At 40.9% G+C, this 22,029-nt stretch overlaps 1 protein-coding gene across 5 annotated transcripts in view; it reads left to right on the forward strand.

Moving 5' to 3' along the window:
• The window catches only part of PAK3 (p21 (RAC1) activated kinase 3), a 367,784-nt gene that overhangs the window by 302,683 nt on the left and 43,072 nt on the right, over positions 1–22,029 (forward strand). For all 5 annotated transcript variants that reach the window (XM_081115367.1, XM_081115363.1, XM_081115365.1 and 2 more), the window contains one exon: positions 2,090–2,153. In XM_081115367.1, the coding sequence (XP_080971493.1) occupies positions 2,090–2,153 (64 nt within the window). The remainder of the gene's footprint in view (positions 1–2,089; positions 2,154–22,029) is intronic.

Here is a 22,029-nt window from a genome sequence, read left to right on the forward strand (position 1 = left end):
ATTCAGTAGCAGCCAATATTCTAAGCACTGAAGTTGCAGGAATGAAAAAACAAGGTTTCTGTCCTCAAGAAGAAGCACATTAGCCTTAGTAGAAGGATCAGAAAAAAAATTCATAAAGGAGAATGACTTGAGATTATATTTAAGTGATAAATAATAATTCATGTGTTAAATAGGAAAGGGAAAGGGGGAGCATCTGCAAAGCCTTGGACAATGATAGTATTACTAGGATATAAAGTTGGAAGCATTGAGAAGAAAGGAATATGAGGCTAGACTGGTCAAGTACAAGCTAGATGGTGCTTGATGGTAGAGCTTTCTATGCCAGGCTAAGAAATTTGAACTTGATCCTGTAGTGAGGAGGAACTTTTGAAGAATTAAGAATAATGGTTCAATGTATGGTAAGTTGACCATTCATTTTAGTTTATCCAAAACAGTCTCAGATTATGAATGATATAGTTACCATATGTCAAAGGCATTGTGGAAGAGGAATTAAGGAAGGCAGAGTTTAGACTAGCAGCAGTTCTCAACCTGTGGATCGCGACCCCTTTGGTGGTCGAACGACCCTTTCATAGGGGTCGCCTAAGACCATCCTGCATATCAGATACTTACATTACGATTCATAACAGTAGCAATATTACAGTATGAAGTAGCAATGAAAATAATTTTATGGTTGGGTCACAACATGAGGAACTGTATGTAAAGGGCCAGAAGGTTGAGAACCACTGGTTAGAGGTATGTAACAACTAATACGATTGCTTGGTAAGGAGATGTTGAGAATCTGAACAATGACAATGGCCCTTGCATGAAGAGTATGGGGTAAATAACAGTGACAATGAGGATACAGAATCTACAGACCTTCTCTTGATTGGTTCATGTATGTAAATCTTGTTTTACTAACTGATTCTACTATTCTTTGGGACAGCGGTCATATTAGTAAAATATAACTCAAATATAATGATACTGATATGTTTGCTTCTAAAAAGAAAGGAAGGAGGGTAAGAGACATCCAAATAAATTACTCCCTTCAAAGTAATCCCTTTGAGAAGCTGTACTGTTATTCCCATAATGCTATGTCCCAGAATTTTTCTGCACCTATTTGAGCACTGCATTGAAGAGTCAACTGTCACTTCCTCTGGATTTATTCCAAATGGTGGAAAGTATTCATCCTCTGAGTAGTATATTTGATATTTTGAAATAATAAAAGTAATATTTTTTCTAAATTCAAAATGATAGACTAATGGTTTTCTTCTGTGGCTTATGAACTTATGCTACAGAGTTAGGAGCAATCAGTGGAAACAGAAAATACAATAGTGGTTGCCTAGGAATCAGTTGGAAAGCTGAGGGGTGGTGAAAAGTGCTGGTAACAGGTATAAGGTTTCTTTAAACTTTGTATGAGGAAAATGTTCTAATATTAGATCATGATAAAATTTAGTAAATTTGTACAACTCTAAAAATTTACTAAAAGTTGTTGAATTGTACACTTTAAATGGGTGAACTTTATGCTATGGAAATCATACCTTTTAAATATTTTAAGATGTTTGGAGTGCTATTAGGGTACTAGGTTCAGGGGTGTATTTTTTTTTAAAGCATGAGTCTCATCACTTTATGATTAAACTTTGTTTCCATCTCCATATGCATCTTTCCTAGCACAGTACTGGGTTCATAGTAATTGCTTAATAGTTATTTGTTCAGCATAATTGAATGTAGTATAGTGCTCAATTTTATTTCATATCAGAGAAGATAGCAATTTTATTAGTGTGTATAAGTTCTTAGATGTTTTTATCTCCTAATGTACAATATCGTTTATGGGCACTTTTAATAAACGTTGAGTTATGACCAGTCTTTTCTTTATGTTTCATAAACATCATCAATTTTTATTACAAACAGCATAGATTGTTACAAGTACTTAAATTAATGGATTACTATTTGTTTAAGAAAATGTATCATTATCCATATAAATTATAGAAATCACACAGGAATGTTGTTCCAATGTTTTGTCATTACTTCTGACATCTTAATTTTTAGTATTACATAAAGATAAATCAATTAGTTTCAACCTCATTCTCTCTCTCTCCTTCCCTTCCCTACTCAGGAAGCATTGTGAGTGTTGGTGATCCAAAGAAAAAATACACAAGATTTGAAAAAATTGGCCAAGGGTAAGTGATTCTTAATTGAAATATCAACATATATGCATCAAATATATACATTAAAATTTAATAACAACATGGATTTCTGGTAAATTATGCTCCTCACTTTCTGAGTTATATTCATGTTTTCATCCTCAGTGTTGGCCTTTTTGGTTGGCCAACCAGAACATATCCTTCTGGAATCTCCTCTATTGTTGGGCTGACAATGAAATTGTTAGGGACATTTTGATCCCATTTGGTTAGAAGATTCAAACTGATTTCTCGAGAAAAGTAGTAGGGTTACCAGAAACCTTTTGTGTGTATGAAACCCCCTTTATCCCTGCCCCCTTACACCTGTATGAATGTTATGCTTAAGATACCTCTTCTTTGTCAAACTGGAAAGTGACAGAGTGAGGGTAGGGAAAGTCCTTATTGAATGATCCAGAGGTAAATATCTGAGTAAAGAAGAAACTGATCAATAATCCCTAAAAGAGATGGAGTGCATCATTTTCACCTATTATGCTCAGTAAGAACAAGATTCCAGGAGAACCAAGATGGTGGCACAAGTAAATGCCAGTACTTGATGCCTCCCACAACCTCATCAAAATTACAACTAAAGTACAGAACAACCATCATTCAGAACTGCCTGCAACCTGGCTGAATGGCAGTCCTACAACTAGAGAAGTAAAGAAGGAAGCACATTCAGACTGGTAGGAGGGGTGGAGGTGCAGAATGAGCTGGTCTGATACCCATGTGCAACATTTTTTTTTAATCAGGAGGGATAGCTCGGCTGTGGAGACCTACCCTGAGGAGCAAGGGGTCCCAGCCACACACCAGATGCCCAGGCCAGGGTTCCAGAGCCAAAAAGAGGAGTCTCCAAAACTTCAGGCTATAAAAACCATTGGAGATTGTGACTGAGTGAATGAAGGCTGCTGAAGTCCCATGCAGTTTATTTTAAAAGGCCAGTGCACAAACTTACATGGTTCCTCTCCCTCTGGGCTCCAGTGCTAGATGGCAGCATTTGAGGATCCAGGGACATACGAGGAGGAACTGCATTTTCTGGCATCAGAGCAAGAACTCGGGGGTAGCTTTCTCTCAGAGTGGGGTGCTTGCAGGGTTCATTGTTCCTGTGCTGGGATCTCCCCCATTGAAAGCCTGACTGACAGCCATATCTGAGTTTCCATCAGCTTTGGCTCACACTGTTTGCTCTACCCTGGTGATTCCCTAAGACCCCGACCCATCCAATTTGTATCCCCACCCAAGGTGTTGGCAGTAGCTTTTCCATATGAATTGCCTGTCCTGTCTCAGGTTTCAGACATTCCTAAAATCTCAAACAAGCAACAGCTGGTATCAGCATGCCACATGCCTATCAATAAGAAGCCCAAGATCCAACATACCTAGAGTGCCCAGCTCAGGTGACTGGGGAGGCTGAGCCACTGGGCCCTACAGGACACCTACTACACAAGGCCACTCTACCAATTCCAGGAGACATAGAAGCACTACCTAATTCATAGAAACAAACACGGGGAAACAGCCAAAATGTAGAGACAAAGAAGCATGTCACAAATGAAAGAACAGAAGAAATATCCAGAAAGAAAACTAAATGCAATGGAAGCAAGCCAACTACTGGAAACAGAGTTCAAACAATGGGTCTAAGGTTACTCAAGGATCTTAATGATAACTTCAAGGGACTTAATAAGAGCTTCAAGGGACATAGTGAGACTTTCAAGGATATTAGTGAGAATTTCAAAGACATGAAATAGGACAAATCAGAAATTAAGCATACACTAACCTAAATAAAGAATAATTTACAGGGATTCAACAGTAGAGTAGAAGATTCCAAGAATCAGATCAATGATTTGGAATATGAGGAAGCAAAAAACACCCAATCAGAAGAGCAAAAAGAAAAAAAAGAATCCTCTGGAACAACTACAAGCATACCAACATTCACATTATGAGGGTGCTAGAAGCAGAAGAGAAAGGGCAAGATATTGAAAAAAAACTATCTGAAGAAATAATAACAGAAAACATCCCCTACCTGGTGGAAGAAATAGACATATAAGTCTAGGAAGCACAGAGAGTCCGAAATGAGAGAAACCCAAAGAGGCCCATACCAAGACACATCATAATTAAAATGCCAAGGATTAAAGACAAAGAGAGAATATTAAAAGCAGCAACGGCCTGCCAGGCATGGCTTAGTGGTTGACTGTGGACCTATGAACCAGGAGGTCACGGTACAATTCCCAGTTGGGGCACATGCCCAGGCTGCAGGCTCCATCTTCAGTGTGTGGTGTGCAGGAGGCTGCTGATCAATGATTCTCTCTCATCATTAATGTTTCTCTCTCTCTCCCTCTCTCTTCCTCTCTGAAATTTATATATATAAAAATTTATATATATAATATATATATATATATATATATATATATATATATATATATATATATATATATATATATTAGAGGCCTGGTACATGAAATTCATGCAGGGAGGAGTAGCCCTCAGCCCATTCTGCACCCTCTCCAATCCAGACCCGGAGGATGTCTGACTGCTGGTTTAGGCCCAATCCAGGACCACTGGCTCCTGACCACTCACCTGCCTGACTTCCTAATGCCCCCAACTGCCCTCCCCTGCCAGCCTGATCTCGCCCCTAACTGCTCTCCCCTATGGACCTGATTGCCCATAACTGCTTGTGCCTTGGCCCTCACCAGCATGGCTTTGTCTGGAAGGAAGTCAGACATCTGGAACATGGCCAGTCGACCTGGTCTAATTAGCATATTACCTTTTTATTAGTATATATATTTATTAAAGCAGCAAGAGAAAAGCGGTTGATTATCTATAAGGGAGATCCCATAATACTATCAGCTGATTTCTCAACAGAAACTTTGAAAGACAGAAGGGAGTGGCAAGAAATATTCAAAATGATGAATAGCAAGGACCTTCACCCAAGATTATTCTACCCAGCAAAGCTATCATTTATAATTGAAGGTCAGATAAAAATCTTCACAGACAAGAAAAAGCTAAAGGAGTTCATCACCATCAAACCAGTATTACATGAAATGTCGAAGGTTATTCTTGAAGAAGAGGAAGAAGAAGAAGAAGAAGAAGAAGAAGAAGAAGAAGAAGAAGAAGAAGAAGAAGAAGAAGAAGAAGAGGAAAGAAAGAAGAAAGAAGAAAGAAGAAAGAAGAAAGAAGAAAGAAGAAAGAAGAAAGAAGGAAGAAGGAAGAAGGAAGAAGGAAGAAGGAAGAAGGAAGAAGGAAGAAGGAGGAGGAGGAGGAGGAGGAAGAAGAAAAGAAGGAGGAGGAGGAAGAGTAAAAAATATGAACAATAAAATGGCAATTAATACATATCTATCAACAATTGAATCTAAAAAAAACAACAATAACCAAGGAATCTATTGAACAAAATAAACTGATGAATAAAATAGAACCAGAGTCATGGAAACATGGAACAGACTGAGGACCGATGAATCTCAGAGGGAAGGGGGGAGAGGGGATGGGAAGAGATTAACCAAAGATCTTATGTGCTATATACATTTCCTATGGACACAGACAATAGGGTGGTGAAGGCCTGGGGTGGGGCAGGAACTGGCTGGAGGGGGTCAATGTGGGGATAAAGGGGGACATCTATATTCTCTTAAAAATAAAGATTAAAAAAAAAAAGAATAAAGATTCCCAGGCCTGACTGCCAGAGACTTGATTCAGAAGTATGGAGTGGGGACCAGGAAACTAAACTTGGGAAAAGTTCCTCAGTTAATCCTGACCATTAGTTAGACATGTGAACCAATGGTGCTAAATCATTCACTAGAGCTAAAGGTAGGAGTTACCAGTTCTACAAATCAGCTGTAATTAGGTATGTCTCTCAGGCCTCAATGTGAAACTAAGTGGAAGGGCTTCAGTTGCCAACTGTTTTAAACAGGTAAAAATTTTCTTTAAAGAAATGAAGTGATCTTGAAGGCTGCCCTTAAATAGAGAATGGGACAAGATATTTTGGTGCGCCAATTATTGTGTGAGAGCAACCAATATAGTACTTCAGAGGTCTCCTGCATGAGACAAGGAACTGAGAAGGAAGGGATATATCTAATGTGCCTGCAAAATTATGCTAGCCCCTTAGCCAATAGTTTGTTTTTGAATAAATGAATGTAGGAGTTTCTTCAAGCACCTCACTGCTTTTCCTGGGATTCTTAGGTTCAGAAACTTATATATTATATATAAACTCAACTATTTTTCATGATGTTTATATTTTATTTATTTCTTCCCCCTAGCTATTGTAGTAAAGTTTCTTTTGAAATTGTCAAGTTATCTTGGGAAATAAGGGAAGCATTCATTACATTTTGGCTAGAGGATGAGGGACATATCTTAACCCCTTACTTGTGGAGATTGTGATTTGTGGGAATCAAAGTAAGAAGACCCTAAGAGGGAGGCACAAACTCAGGGAGAAATATATAGTCAAACTTTTCCCAATAGAATCCATAACAGTGCTGCATATCTAGGAGGTTACCTACTTGTGCTTTTGCTTCTTTCTTTTTCATTTGATACCACTGGTATTCTCACTTGTTCATTTAAAAAAAAGTGTTTTGTGGTCTCTAGGGGCCTCCTGTCACTTAACCAATCAAATAGTATGTCTGTCCATTTTTCAGTGCTGTCCAATAGAAATTTCTGTGATGATGGAGATGTATTGTATCTGTGTCATCCTATATGATAACCACTAACATGTGTGGCTATAGAACACTTTAAAATATGTCTAATGCAAATGAGAAATTATTTATTTGAATTAATTTATTTTTCAGCACACACAGAGATGGGTATTGGTGGTATGAGCCCTCAAGAACTAAAGTCTACTATAATAAATGCCTGATAGAGGGCAATATAGGGTGCAAGAAGACTATCAAGACAAGCCTACTGAATTCACCAGCAGGACTGGCTTCTATAGCCATTATTATCTACCTAGAATTTTCCTTCGTACCCTCTGGTGGAATGGTAAAACAACTTTAGTAAGGAAGCCATACCTTCTTATGTTCATATGTGAGCCTCAACTTGCTTTTTGCATGCCCCAAAGGGAAACTCCACAAGGCAGATTGTAAAAACACAATATTATGTATTAAGGGGGTTCAGAAAATAAATGTTGGCTTTTAGATTTCATTTTTTATGAAATTAGCTACCATTATTTTTATAACATTTTTTTCATTATTAAGGTATAACATATGTGTCTTTATTGGCCCATTGTCCCCCTGTCCCCCAACCCGCCACTCATGCCCTCACGTCCCTGTTGTCTGTGTCCATTGGTTATACTTATATGCATCCATACAAGCCCTTTGGTTGATCTCTCCCCCTAACCTTCCCTCTGTGGTTTAAGCATCTGATCAATGATTCTCTGTCTCTGGATCTGTTTTTGTTCATCAGTTTATGTTGTTCATTATATTCCATAAATGAGTGAGATCAAGTGATATTTATCTTTCTCTGACTGGCTTATTTTGCTTAGCATAATGTTCTCCAGTTCCATCCATGCTGTTGCAAATGGTAAGAATTCCTTCTTTTTTACCTCAGCATAGTATTCCATTGTGCAGATGTACCACCGATTTTTAATCCACTCATCTGCTGATGGACACAGGCTGTTTACAAATCTTAGCTATAGAAATTGTGCTGCTATGAAAATAGGGGTACATATATCCTTTCTGATTGGTGTTTCGAGTTTCTTGGGATATATTCCTAGAAGTGGAATCACTGGGTCAAATGGGAGTTCCATTTTTATTTTTTTGATGAAACTCCTTACTGTTCTCCACAGTGGCTACACCAGCCTGCATTCCCACTAGCAGTGCACAAGGGTTCCTTTTTCTCTGCATCCTAGCCAGCACTTGTCATTTGTTGATTTGTTGATGATAGTTATTCTCATAGATGTGAGATGGTACCTCATTGTCATTTTTATTTGCATCTTTCGGATGGTTAGTGACTTTGAGCATGTTTTCATATGTCTCTTGGCCTTCCTTATGTCTTCTTTAGAAAAGTTTCTATTTAGGTCTATTGCCCATTTTTTTATTGTGTTGTTTATCTTCCTTTTGTTAAGTTGTATGAGTTCCCTGTAAATGTTGGAGATTAAACCATTGTCAAATATGTTCTCCCATGCAGTGGACTTTCTTGTTGTATTGTTGAGGTTTCTTTTGCTGTGCAAAAGCTTTTTATTTTGATGTAGTCCCATTTCTTTTTTTTCTCTTTAGTTTCCATTGTCCTAGGAGCTGTATCGGTAAAGAAATTGCTTCAGCATATGTCTGAGATTTTGCTGCCTGTGGATTCCTCTAGTATTTTTATGGTTTCCGGTCTTATATTTAAGTCCTTTATCTATTTTGAGTTTATTTTGTGTATGGTGTAAATTGGTGGTCTAGTTTCATATTTTTGCATCTATCTGTCCAATTTTCCCATAACCATTTATTAAAGAGACTGTCTTGACTCCATTGTATGCTCTTGACTCCTTTGTCAAAAATTAATTGAACATAGTGGTTTGAGTGGATTACTGGGTTCTCAATTCTATTCCATTGGTCTATATGTCTGTTCTTGTGCCAGTACCAGGCAGTTTTGAGAACAGTGGCTTTGTAATACAGCTTGATATCTGGTTTTGAGATCCCACCTACTTTGTTCTTCTTTCTCAGGACTGTTGCAGCTATTTGGAGACTTTTTATTCCAGATGAATTTTTGGAGAGTTTTTTCTAGGTCTGTGAAATATGCCATTGGTATTTTAATGGGGAGTGCATTGAATCTATAGATTGCTTTGGGTATTGTGGACATTTTAATGATGTTGATTCTACCAATACATGAACACAGTATGTCCTTCCATCTGTTTATGTCTTCCTCTATCTGTTTTTTCACTGCACTGTAGTTTTCTGAGTACAGGTGTTTTACCTCCTTAGTTAAGTCTATTCCTTGGTATCTTAATTTTTTTGGTACGATGGTAAATGGGATTGTTTCTTTAGTCTCTTTCTATAAGTTCACTATAGGTATATAGAAATGCCATAAATTTTTTTGGCATTAATTTTGTATCCTGCTACATTACCCAGTTCATTTATTAAGTCTACTAATTTTTTGATGGAGTCTTTAGGGTTTTCTATGTACAGTATTATGTCATCTGCAATTAAGGACAGTTTTATTTCTTCTTTTCCAATTTGGATGCCTTTTATTACTTCTTCTTGACTGATTGCAATGGCTATTACCTCCAGTACTATGTCGAACAGGAGTGGTGAGAGGGGGCATCCCTGGCTTGCTCTTGTTCTTATGGAAATGGTTTTAGTTTTTGCCCATTGAGTATGATGTTGGCTGTGTGTTTGTCATATATGGCTTTTATTATGTTGAGGTACGATCCTTCTATTCCAACCTTGCTGAGAGGTTTTATCAAGAAAGGGTGTTGGATTTTGTCAAATGCTTTTTTCTGAATCAGTTGCTATGACTATGCGATTTTAATCTCTCAATTTGTTGATGTGATGTATCACGTTCATTGAGTTGCAGATATTGTACATGTATTGCATCCCTGGGATAAATCCAACTTAGTCATGGTGTTTGATCTTTCAGATGTAGTGCTGGATCCAATTTGCTAGAATTTTGTTGAGGATTTTGGCATGTATGTTCATGAGGGATATTGGCCTGCAATTCTCTTTTATTGTGTTGTCTTTATCTGGTTTTGGTATTAGGGTAATGATGGCTTCATAGAATGAGCTTGGAAGTGTTCTTTCCTCTTGAAAATTATTTAGAATAGCCGGAGGAGGATAGGTTTTAGTTCTTCCTTGAATGTTTACTAAAATTCCTTTGTCAAGCTGTCTGGCTCAAGCCTTTTGTTTGCTAGAAGCTTTTTGATGACTGCTTCAATTTCTTTCATAGTCATCGACTTATTGAGATTTTTAGATTCTTCCTGATTGAGTTTTGGAAGGTTGTATTTTTCTAGGAATATCTCCATTTCCTCCACGTTGTCTAGTTTGTTGGAATAGTTTTCATAGTATTTTTTTAACAATCCTTTGTATTTCTGTGGGGTCCTACCCCAGCAGGTCTAGGGGTCCCCAAAGGTGTGGACAGAGTCGGCGAAGAAGGAACGACACAGAGACAGCGTTCAGTTGATCAGCAGCCTAGCCAGGATCTCTAGCCAAGTTCTGGTCAGGATCTTCAGCAAAGTTCTGGTTAGGATCTCCAGCCAGGTTCTGTGTCCATGTTCTCTTGCTAGGTTCTCCAGCCAGGTTCTGTTCAGGTTCTCCAGCCAGGTTCTGTCACCAGGTTCTAGTCAGGTTCTCTTGCCATGTTCTATCCAGGTTCTTCAGCCAGGTTCTCTTGCTACGTTCTGTCTCTAGGTTTTGTGTCCAGTTTCTGTCCAAGATCTTTTGCCATGTTCTCTCCAGTGAAGTTCTTCTGTCTCTAGGTTCTGTGTTTAGGTTCTGTGTCTAGGTTCTGTGTTCTCTTGTCTTGTTACATCTGTGTTTATACCAGTTGATTCCAATCCTATCAATCTCTATTCCAAAGGTTAGGGTGTTTCTTATCTCCATTCCAGGGAGTAAAGATTATGTAGCTTAAGCATGATTGTTCATAATTAAAGTGATTAATTACCCACCTGGCACTTAGTTAAGGGGTTTTATTCCCTCCCTAACTTCAGGGGAAAATCCCTACCTGGGGAAACAACCTTTCTCAGAGAGGTGACCTTGGTTAAAACACATAGTGCCAAGAAAGTGAGCAAACATATTAAGAACAGTATGCCATATATGCCAGGTCCCTTGAAACAGCAAGGATGGGCCGGCTCCCGGTATGTTGTTATTTCTCCTCTTTCATTTCTGATTTTGTTTATTTGGGTACTCTCTCTTTGCTTCTTGGTATGCCTGGCTAGAGGTTCATCAATCTTGTTTATTCTTTCAAAGAACCAGCTCTTGGTTTCATTAATCTTTTGTATTTTTTTTTTGGTCTCTATGTCATTTATTTCTGCTCTGATCTTTATTATCTCCTTTCTTCTGCTCATTCTGAGCTTTTCTTGTTGCTCTCTTTCTAATTCTTTAAGTTGTAGAGTTAGATGATTTACTACCATTTTTTCTTGTTTTCTAATGTAGGCCTGTAGAGCTATAAACTTCGCTCTCAGGAATGCTTTCATTGTGTCCCATAGATTGTGGATTGTTGTTTTTTCATTGTCATTTGTTTCCAGGAGGTTTTTAATTTCTTCCTTGCTGTCATTGTTAACCCAATCATTGTTTAATAGCATGCTATTCAGCTTCCAAATGATTGAATTTTTTGGATGTTTTTATTGTAGTTTATGTCTAATATTATGCCATTGTGGTCTGAGAAGATGCTTGATATGATTTTAATCTTTTTGAATTTGGAGAAACTTTGCTTGTGACCCAATATGTGGTCTATCTTTGAAAATGTCCCATGTGCACTTGAGAGGAACATATATTCCGTGGTTTTGGGGTGAAATGTTCTGAAGATGTCAATTAAGTCAATCTGATATAGTGAGTCATTTTGGATTGCTGTTTCTTTGCTGATTTTTTGTCTAGAGGATTTATCCAGTGATGACAGTGGTGTATTAAAGTCCTCTACTATGATCATATTGTTGTCAATCTCTCCCTTGATATCTTCCAGGAATTTTTTAAATATATATATTTGGGTGCTCCTGAATTGGGTGCATATGTTTATCAAGGTTATATCCTCTTGTTATATTGATCCCTTTAGTACAGTGATGGTGAACCTATGACATGCATGTCAGAGGTGGCACTCGAACTCATTTTTTTGGTTGATTTTTCTTTGTTAAATGGCATTTAAATATATAAAATAAATATAAAAAATATAAATCTTTGTTTTACTATGGTTGCAAATATCAAAAGATTTCTATATGTGACACGGCACCAGAGTTAAGAGGGTTTTTCAAAATGCTGACACGCTGAGCTCAAAAGGTTCGCCATCACTGCTTTAGTATTATGAAGTGGCCTTCCTTATTTCTTATTATGGCCTTCACTTTGAGGTCTATTTTGTCAGATATAAGTATTGCTACCCAGCTTTTTTAAAAATTTTTATTTGCCTGAAGGATATTTTTTCATCCCTTCACTTTCAGTCTGTGTGAGTCCCTTGTTCTGAGGTGGGTCTCTTATAGACAGCATATGTATGGGTCATGTTTATTTATCCATTCAGCCACTCGGTGTCTCTTGATTGGAGCATTTAATCTGTTTACATTTAAAGTTATTATTGATAGGTACTTGTTTATAGCCATTTTTATTTTTTGTGTCTGTGTTCCTTTTTCCCTTTTTATTTCTTTTTTTTACTCTGGTCCCTTTAGCATTTCTTGCATTGCTGGCTTGGTAGTGATAAACTCCCTTAGCCTTTCTTTTGTCCAATAAGCTCCGTATTTCCCCTTCAATTTTGAATGATAGCATTGCTGGGTAGAGTATTCTTGGATTCAGTCCCTTGCTTTGCATCACTCTGTAAATTTCCTTTCATTCTTTTCTAGCCTTATGTATTTCTGTTCAGAAATCATTTGATAATCTAATTGGAGATCCCTTGTATGTAATTTTCTGTCTCTCTCTTGCAGCCTTTTTTTTAAAATATATTTTATTGATTTTTTACAGAGAGGAAGGGAGAGAGACAGAGAGTCAGAAACATCGATGAGAGAGAAACATCAATCAGCCGCCTCCTGCACATCCCCCACTGGGCACACGCCCGCAACCCACGCACATGCCCTTGACCGGAACCAAACCTGGGACCCCTCAGTCCGCAGGCCGACGCTCCATCCACTGAGCCAAACCGGTTTCGGCTCTCTTGCAGCCTTTAAGATTCTCTTCGTTGTGAACATTTGCCATCCTAATTATGATGTGTCTTGTGTGGGCCTTTTCTGCTTCATCTTGTTTGTGACTCTGTGCTTGTGTGACTTTTTTCTTCCCTGCATCAGGGAAGTTTTCTGATATTATTTCTTCAAATAGGTTTTCTACCCCTTCTTCCTCTTCCTGTCATTCTGGTACTCCCATTATTCATATGTTGCTTTGTTTCATGTTGTCCCAAAGCTTCCTTTGGCTCTCCTCCTGTCTTTTAATTTTTTTTCTCCAATTGTAGTTCAGTTTGCGTGTGTTTTGCTTCCCTATCTTCTAATTTGCTAATTTGGTCCTCCACTTCTCCTAATCTACAGATAAAACTTTACATGCTGTTTTTATTGCAGCTATATCACTCTATTTCTTCTTGATTCTTACATGAGTTGGTTATTTTTTCATCCACCTGGTTTATGAACTGTATGACCCTTATTTTGAGTTCTTTTCCTGTCATATTGCATACCTTTATTTCATTTAGCTTCTTTTCTGGCAATTCCTCCTTTTCTTTCCTTTGGTGATTTCTTTGTCTACCCATTTTTGTTCTTACCAAAACATCTAGGTGTATAGTCTTACAGGAGCTGCTCCTTGGGTGGCAGTGGCTTCTCGGATGGAAGCTGCTCCTCAGGTAGTTGCAGCAGCAGTTGCTCCTCAGTTGGCAGTGGCTCCTCTGGTGGGCACTGTTCGCTGCAGTGGTGGTTCCACTGGCTTGTTGAGGGAGGCTGTTCATGCAGCTGCTGTTCCTCAGATTGGGGCGGGCTGCTCACGCAGCTGTTGCTCCTTGTACCAGGGTGGGATGCTTACTTGGCCACTGCTCCTTGGACAAGGGCTGGCTGCCCACAGGGCTACTGCTCCTTCTACTGGGGTGGGCTGTTGCTCCATTGACAGAGGTGGGCTGCTAACGGGGCTGCTGCCTCTGATGAGGGTAGGCTGTTCATGCAGTTGCTGCTCCAGGGGCAGGGGTAGGCTGTTTGTGAGCTGCTACTTCTCCGATGGGGGCGGTATCCTCGCAGGTACTGCCACTCCTCAGATGGGGGTAGACTGCTCATGAGGCTGCTGCTTCATGGACAGGTGCAGGTTTCTCACAGGGCTTCTGCTCCTCATATGGGGGTAGGCTTCTCGTGAAGCTGCTGCTCCTCAGATGGGTGTAGGCCGCTTGCACGGCTGCTGTTCTTTGGACCGGGGCTGGCAACTCATGCAGCTGCTGCTCCTAGGACAAGGGCCGCCTGCTCGCATGGCTGCTTCTCCTCGGATGGGGGGGATGCTCACACAGCTGCTGCTCCTCAGAAGGGTGTGGGTTGCTCACGCAGCTACTGCTCCTCAAATGGGTGTGGGCTGTGTGACTGCTGCTCCTCAGGTTGTGAGCAGGATGCTTGTGCCATTGCTGCTCCTCGGGCAGGGCAGGCTGCTCTCTGGATAGGGGTGGGATGTGCGCACAGCTGCTGCTGCCCATTTGGGGGGTTGGGCTGCTTGCACAGCTGTTGCTCCTTGGAAGGGGCAGGCTGCATGAGGCTGCCACTCCTCGGCCTGGGGAGGGCTGCTTGCTTGGCTGCTGATCACGTGGTCACAGTGCCCTGGTCTAAAGCATTGGGTTGGTCAGAGGGTAGTGTGCTTTGGGTCTTACATGAGCCTGTGCCCAGGGGGCTGGAGTCTCAGTGACCATGGGACTAAATACAATGTAGCAAGTCCCTGGCAGGGGTGGCTGTAGAGTCCTGGGTGTTATCTGAGGGCACCCTGGGTGGAGGTGAGGCTGGATTCCCAGTCACAGCAGCTCTCCCCTTCAAAAGGTGAGGACTCTGAGGAAGAGCCGGCTGCTCCAGGATTGTTTGCAATGGTGGCAGAGGCTGCCTAGTTAGGTGAGCCCATTTAGCCTGCCCCCGAAGGTCCTGCGGGATCTAACTGTGACTCAGTCACACACACACACACACACACACACACACACACACACCACACACACACATCCCACATGACCATACACTCCTCTTTTGCTCCCTCAGTTACTCACGCTCTCTCCCTCACTGCCGCCTTCTTCCTGCCTCTGTAGTTGGGTCTGGAGTGTTATTAACCCATTCGTGGATGGAGTCTCCTCTCCAGGTGTCTGGTTATGTGGCTCACTCTCTAGCACAAAATTTACCTTGACAAGACACAACATAATGGGAACAAAACATGAATGTACTGAAAACACTCATGACACTGATAACCCCAATATAAGTGACCACCAGAGAAAAGAGAATTAGCGGAGTGAAAAGAGAGCACAAATGATATCGAAGAGAGAAAAAATGGTATGAGAGAAAAGAAAAATCAGAAAAAGGAAGAAAATGGAAAAAGACTACACTAATAAAAGAGAAACATGCAAATTGGTGTCACTCTGCTACACCCACCAGCCAACAAAGATGGCGGTTAATTTGCATATGCAGACACGGAGCAAAGACTGAAGGCTCCAGCCAGAGTGAAGACTAAAGAGACTTGGCTTCTCGGCTGTAGCCACAGTGGAGAAGCCAAGACTTGCTGTGGCCGCAGTGGAGAAGCCAAGCCTCGCTGTGGCCACAGCAGAGAAGCCAAACTTCGCTGAAGCTGGAGGGGAGAAGCCTAGCCTCAAGGCTTTGCTTCTCCACTGCGGCTGGACCAAAGGCCTGGGTCCCGGGTGCAGGAGGAAAACCGGTGCCAGAAGCCAGGGGAAGGAAGGCATATTGCGTGAATCTCTAGTATATATATGTATGTGTGTGTGTATATATATATATATATATATATATATAGTGGGGGAAACACCAGAGAACAAACAGATAAACCAAAATTTACAAACACCAAATTCCCAGTAAAAAGGGTGGGGGCAGAAGCTTATATACAGAAAGTAAGGTTAAGAATTGGATGAATATAGGGAGGACCTCAGTTCAGTATAGAGGAAGTAGAAAGAGGATGAGTGGATAAGAAGAAAGAGAAAGAGAAGAAAATAATAATAACAGTAATAATAATAAATGTAAAAATTGATTAAAAATAGGATAAAAAATAAAATAAAATAAATTAGAATGATGGAAAAAATAATGCAAAAAGAAATAGAAAAAAAAGAATCAAATGAAAAAGGAAAATAGAGAAGAAAGAAAAAAGAAATAACAAAATAATCCTATATAATAAAAGAGAAACATGCAAATTAACCATCCCTCTGCTAAGCACAAGCCACACCCACAAGCCTCTCCCACAAGCCAATCAGGAGCAAGTATGCAAATTAACCCAATTAAGATGGCGGCAGCCAGGGAGCTGGAGTTAGCAGGAGGTTTCGGTTGCCTCTGGTGATGGAGGAAGCCAAGCTTCCCGCCTGCCGTAGCCAACCCATGGCTCCACTCAAGGCTACAATGTTTCAATTATAGAAGACTAGAGGCCCGGTGCACAAAAATTTGTGCACTTGGGGGGGTTCCTCAGCCCAGCCTATGCCCTCTTGCAGTCTGGGATCCCTCAGAGGATGTCCACCTGCTGGCTTAGGCCCACTCCCTGGCAAATCAGGCCCAAACTGGCAGTCTGACATCCCTCTGGCAGCCCGGCAGCCCTTGGGGGATGTCCACTTACCAGCAGGGAGCAGATCTAAGCTGAAGTCGGACATCCTTAGTGCTGTTGAGGAGGCAGGAGAGGCTCCAGCCACCATCGCTGTGCTGGCAGCCATCTGCCTGGCTTGTGGCTGAGCAGAGCTCCCCCTGTGGGAGTGCACTGACCACCAGCGGACAGCTCCTGCATTGAACATCTGCCCCCTGGTGGTCAGTGTGTGTCATAGTGACCAGTCATTCCCAGTCGTTCTGCTATTAGGGTCAGTTTTCATATTACCCTTTTATTATATAGGATAGAGGCCTGGTGCATGGGTGGGGGCCAGCTAGCTTGCCCTAAAGGGTGTCCCGGATCAGGGTGGGGGTCCCACTGGGTTGCCTGGCCAGCCTGGGTGAGGGGCTGATGGGTGTTTGCAGGCTGGTCACACCCCCTTCAGGGTGGGGGTCCCCACTGGGGTGCCTGGCCGGCCTGGGTGAGGGGCTGATGGCTGTTTTCAGGCTGGCCACACCCCTTTAGGGAGAGGGGGTCCCCACTGTGGTGCCTGGCCAGTCCTAGGTGAGTGGCTGAGGGCCATTTTCAGGCTGGCCAAGCCCCCCGGTGAAGGAAGCCCCCAACCTCTCCGTTTTTCTTTTTCTTTTTTATTCTTGGATTTATTTACCTTCTATAATTGAAACTTTGTAGCCTTGAGTGGAGCTCAGAGCTGGCCGGGGCAGGCAGGAAGCTTGGCTTCCTCCATCGCCAGGGCCAACCCAAGCCTCCTACTCGCTCCAGCTCCGTGGCCACGGCTGGCTGAAAGCAGGTATCTGGGGTTTATTTATCTTTTATAATTGATACTTTGTTACCTTGAATGGAGCTCAGAGCTGGTCGCGGCAGGCAGGAAGCTTGGCTTCCTCCATCACTGGGGCAATCAAGCCTCCTGCTTGCTCCAGCTCCGTGGCTGCCGGTCGCCATTTTGGTTGGGTTAATTTGCATATTGTCACTCTGATTTGCTGGTGGGCCAGGCATAAGGAGTAGCAAAGTTACGGTCAATTTGCATATTTGTCTTTTATTCATGTAGATAAATAAATCCCAGGGGGAAAGAGAAAAGGAGGAACTGGGAGCTTGGGTCGCTGGGGGCATGGTCAGCCTGAAAATGGCCTTCAGCCCTTTACTGAGGCTGGCCAGGTATCCCCAGTGAGGACCCCTACCCTGAAAGGGGGTGTGACCAGCCTGAAAATGGTCCTCAGCCACTCACCCACACTGGCCACGCACCCCAGGGGGACACTCCCACCCTGATCCAGGACACAATTCAGGGCAAATCAGCCAGCCCCCACCCATGCACCAGGCCTCTATCCTATATAATAAAAGGGTAATATGAAAACTGACCCTAACAGCAGAACAACTGGGAATGACTGGTCACTATGACACACACTGACCACCAGGGGGCAGACGCTCAATGTAGGAGGTGCCCTCTGGTGGTTAGTGCGCTCCCACAGTGGGAGCTCTGCTCAGCCACAAGCCAGGCTGATGGTTGCCAGCACAGCGGTGGTGGCGGGAGCCTCTCCTGCCTCCTAAGCAGTGCTAAGGATGTCCAACCGCAGCGTAGGCCTGCTCCCCGCTGGCAATTGGACATCCCCTGAGGGCTCCTGGGCTGCCAGAGTCATGTTTGACTGCCAGCTTAGGCCCGCTCCCCCGGGGAGCAGTCCTAAGCCAGCAGGTGGACATCCCCTGAGGTGTCCCAGACTGCAAGAGGGCACAGGCAAGGCTGAGGGAACCCCTTGAGTGCACAAATTTTTGTGCACCAGGCCTCTAGTAATAAAATAAAAATAAAAATGAAAAAGCGAAGTGTCGTTTCTTTGGCTGGTTTAAGATTCCACTCTTTTGTACTGTCTCTGTCTTCTCAGTTTCCTGTTTATGGGACTGACGGCCTCTCTTCAGGCCAGTCCCTGTGCATTCTCAGGGGCTATTCAGAGTTTTTTTCCCTTTGTACTGCTCAGGATGTAGTCTGAGTTTGGCTGAGTTCATTGCAGGGAGGGGCTTTCAGGAGAAAATGGCTACCTAGGTCCCACATGTCAGGTATGACTCAGAGTCAGACTGTTGGTCACCTCTCCCAGACCCTTTCCTCTCCCCAGACTCCACAATTCTGCACCTCAGCCACGAGTAAGTGTCCATGTCCAAAAGGTCCTATGAACTAGGCTCAGTGAAGAAAAGCAAAGACCACAAAGAGGGGAAAGTGCTGTGCCTCTACTGGCCCCTCTGCTCCTGGCACCTCGTGGTCTGGGCAGCCATCCTGAATGTCCCCTATGGGCTCAGTCTTTCGTTACTGTGGACCCAGATCTATAATCTCCTGCCATCAGCAGTCCTGCAGACCTCCTTTCCACAGACAAACACTGTTCTTGATTCAAGGGACATGGCCTCTGTGCTGTGCGGTTTCCCTCTGATCCTCTGGGCTGGGAAGTCTTGCAGTTGTCCCCAGCCCAGATCCCTGATTTTACAGTTTTCCAGGTGTCCTCTGCCCTTTCCAGCTGTGAATTCTAGATTTGATTTTGATCAGGTTGAATCTTTGTTATAGTTAAAATAGGAAAGGATACACAATCCACAGAGAAATAGCATTCCAGATCTTTGCTATCAAAAATGGCAAATATGTAGCTATTGAGCACTTGAAATGTGGCTGGTACAAATTGAGATATGCTATAAGTATAAAATATGTAACTGATTTTTAAAATATAGGATTAAAATGGATAATAAATATTAATAAATTTTATATTGATTATATGTTAAGATGAGATTTTATAGACATTTTTAATTTCACCTTTTAAACTTTTAAAATATAGCTCTAAGAATTTTGAAAATATGACTGACATTATGTTTCTAATGGACAACATTTTTCTAGTTGAAGGTTTAAATATGGGAGCTATTTATTTATTTATTCATGGAGTGGATTTTTTAGAGTTGTTTTTGGAAAAGTGGGGAGTGGAAGATGTTATAATTTTGTTTTGATTATTCATTTTAAGACCCAATTGAGCCAAAAAATAGCATTGAATTTAAAAAAAGGAAAAAAGTAAGTGATGGTTTCAAATATCTCCCAGATACCAGGCAATGAAGCAAGACTGATTTCTCCAAGAGCAAAGATCAGGCCATCAAGTGACTTTGAATACCAAAGAGTTTTCCCTTCCTGGTTGTTATTTATGCTTCTGACCTCTGAAGATGCAACAGGAAAGTTCTCTTTTTATGCATACCTTTGTAAAGCCTTTATAATCTAAAATGAAAAATTAAAGCAGAAATCCTGCTGGCCACTGCAGAAAGGTCTGTTTTAAATTTCCAGTGAGTTCATAATTTTTAAATTAATTTTTAGGGAGAGGAAGAGAAGAGAGGAGGATGAGGATGAGGAGAGAGAGAGATAGAGATTTATTCTCCCACATAATTATGCATTCATTGATATGTGCCCTGACTGGGGATCTAATCCACAACCTTCATGTTTTCAGACAACACTAACCAACTGAGCTACCTGGCCATGGCATAAGTTCATCATTTTAAAGAATAATGAGCCCTAGCAGGTTTGGCTCAGTAGATAGAGCATTGGTCTATGGACTGAAGGGTCCCATGTTTGATTTTGGTCAAGGGCACATGCCTGGGTTGAGGGCTCAATCCCGAGTGGGGGCATGCAGGAGGCAGCCGATCAATGATTCTCTCTCATCATTGATGTTTCTATCTCTTTCTCCTTCTCCCTTCCTCCCTGAAATCAATAAAAAATAAATATTAAAAAAGGATAATGAAACCAGAAGATATTTCACCTATAGGTTCAATTGAACTTTTAAGTAAGTCCTTAGAAGGTAGGAAGTCTATTTTATTTCTCATTTTTGTCTCCGTTAGTGTCTAGCACAGTGCTTTTACAATTAGTAGGCCACCCAAAACAATTTTGTACAATTTGGGTCCACAGCAATAGTTTCCTTGGCCAAGGTGATAGACCTACAAAACTTCCCCTGTCTGCCCTCCCATCGCTCTAGATCTGTTTTGTCCTCAATAAAGATTTGTTGAACTAGTGAGAATGTCTTTCTAGCTCTCCTTTTCCTCTACATCTGTGTTTTCGTGTATGTATGTACATACATACTTTGCTCTTTCTGTATCTGTCTCTCTTTTCTTCTCAATTTATCTTCATCTCTGTTTCTCATATTGACTTGATCAGCCTTATCACATCTAATTCTTTATCCTTTGAGATCTGTCCTTTTTATTCATCTTCACCTTCCACTGTGCATTTTCTCTCTCTCACACACACAACCAAAATGGTCATGATATAAGTAAAGATGTATTTTAAATTGCTTTTAAGATTAAATTTATTAACTTATATTGATACTGTAATTTTATCATTTTTTTAATTTACTAAATTTTTGTTTTTAGAGGTTTGTTCTCTGTTGTTAACTTTTAAAAAGAATTATCAAAATATTGACTTATTTCTCTGTAAACCAAAAAACCCACTTAAATTAATTTTCATTTTACTTAAATTGTTCTCAATTGATTTTTTTCATGAATTATTAGCCTGTTAACTGTCCTCTACTTTCAACACATAGAACTTTTATTTTCTTTTAATTGAGTCTGTTTTTTATTGTCTTCCTTTACCTATTATAATGGTGACATTCAAACCTCTGTCAGTAATCATTTGATACTAGAAATAATCAGCTCCAGTATTCAATTTTCAGCTTCAGGGAGCACAACAGCTTAATCTTGAGAGCTGGCTTTGAGAAGAGCCTCTCCATTAATCACACTCATCTACTTGGAAAACTAAATTTTTCCAGTATGGGTTTCTACCATCACAGCATTCAGGCCTGGGGCCAGCGAATTGGGCTCCATCCTCCATAAATCAAGTTCAGAATTTCATGCCTAATCATTTGAGGCCATAGCTATGAGACGAAGGTTTAAAATGACATTATTTCACCAGCTTTACTGTGAAAAATGTTCTACAGTCACCAGCAGTGGATATTTTGAGCAGATGTATGAAAGTTTTAAAAACAAGAAAGAAAAAAAAGGCCTGGTACCTCCCAAATTATCATTAACTCAACATTTGCATATCAGAAATATATCTGGTGGTGACTTAAGAATTTTCACTTTCTAGGATAGTTATATAAAATAACTTGTTTAATAAATGGAGTAGGATAAGACAGCAAAGTCAAATATTTATTTTTAGTCACCAGCTATCTTTAGCAAGCCTGTGTAATTCCTGAATAAGGAGCAACTATGTAACAGAAGGCAGAATTTACTAATGTTGGCAGCTATCCTCACAGATTTCTTATTAATATATTTAAATTCATTTTTAGGCCTTTCTTTAAATGAGAATACTCTGAAAAACAAATCCTTTTTTCTCTTTCAGGTTCATATTTGTTTTCTCTTCAACATTATAATAGAAAAACACTTTTGAGGAAGCAACTCAGAGGAGATGGTTTGGATCCAGTTTAACAAATAACTTTTTTAAAAAATTCAGCTAATTTTTGTTGAGTGACTACTATGTATAATGCACATTACATGACATAATAGTTAAGAACCAGATTCTAGGAGTTACAGTGACTGCTATGCTCCCTCTCGCCCTCTCTCTGAAC

Source organism: Myotis nattereri, assembly GCF_964212035.1.
Source record: "Myotis nattereri genome assembly, chromosome: X".
Classification (NCBI taxonomy): Eukaryota; Metazoa; Chordata; class Mammalia; order Chiroptera; family Vespertilionidae; genus Myotis; species Myotis nattereri.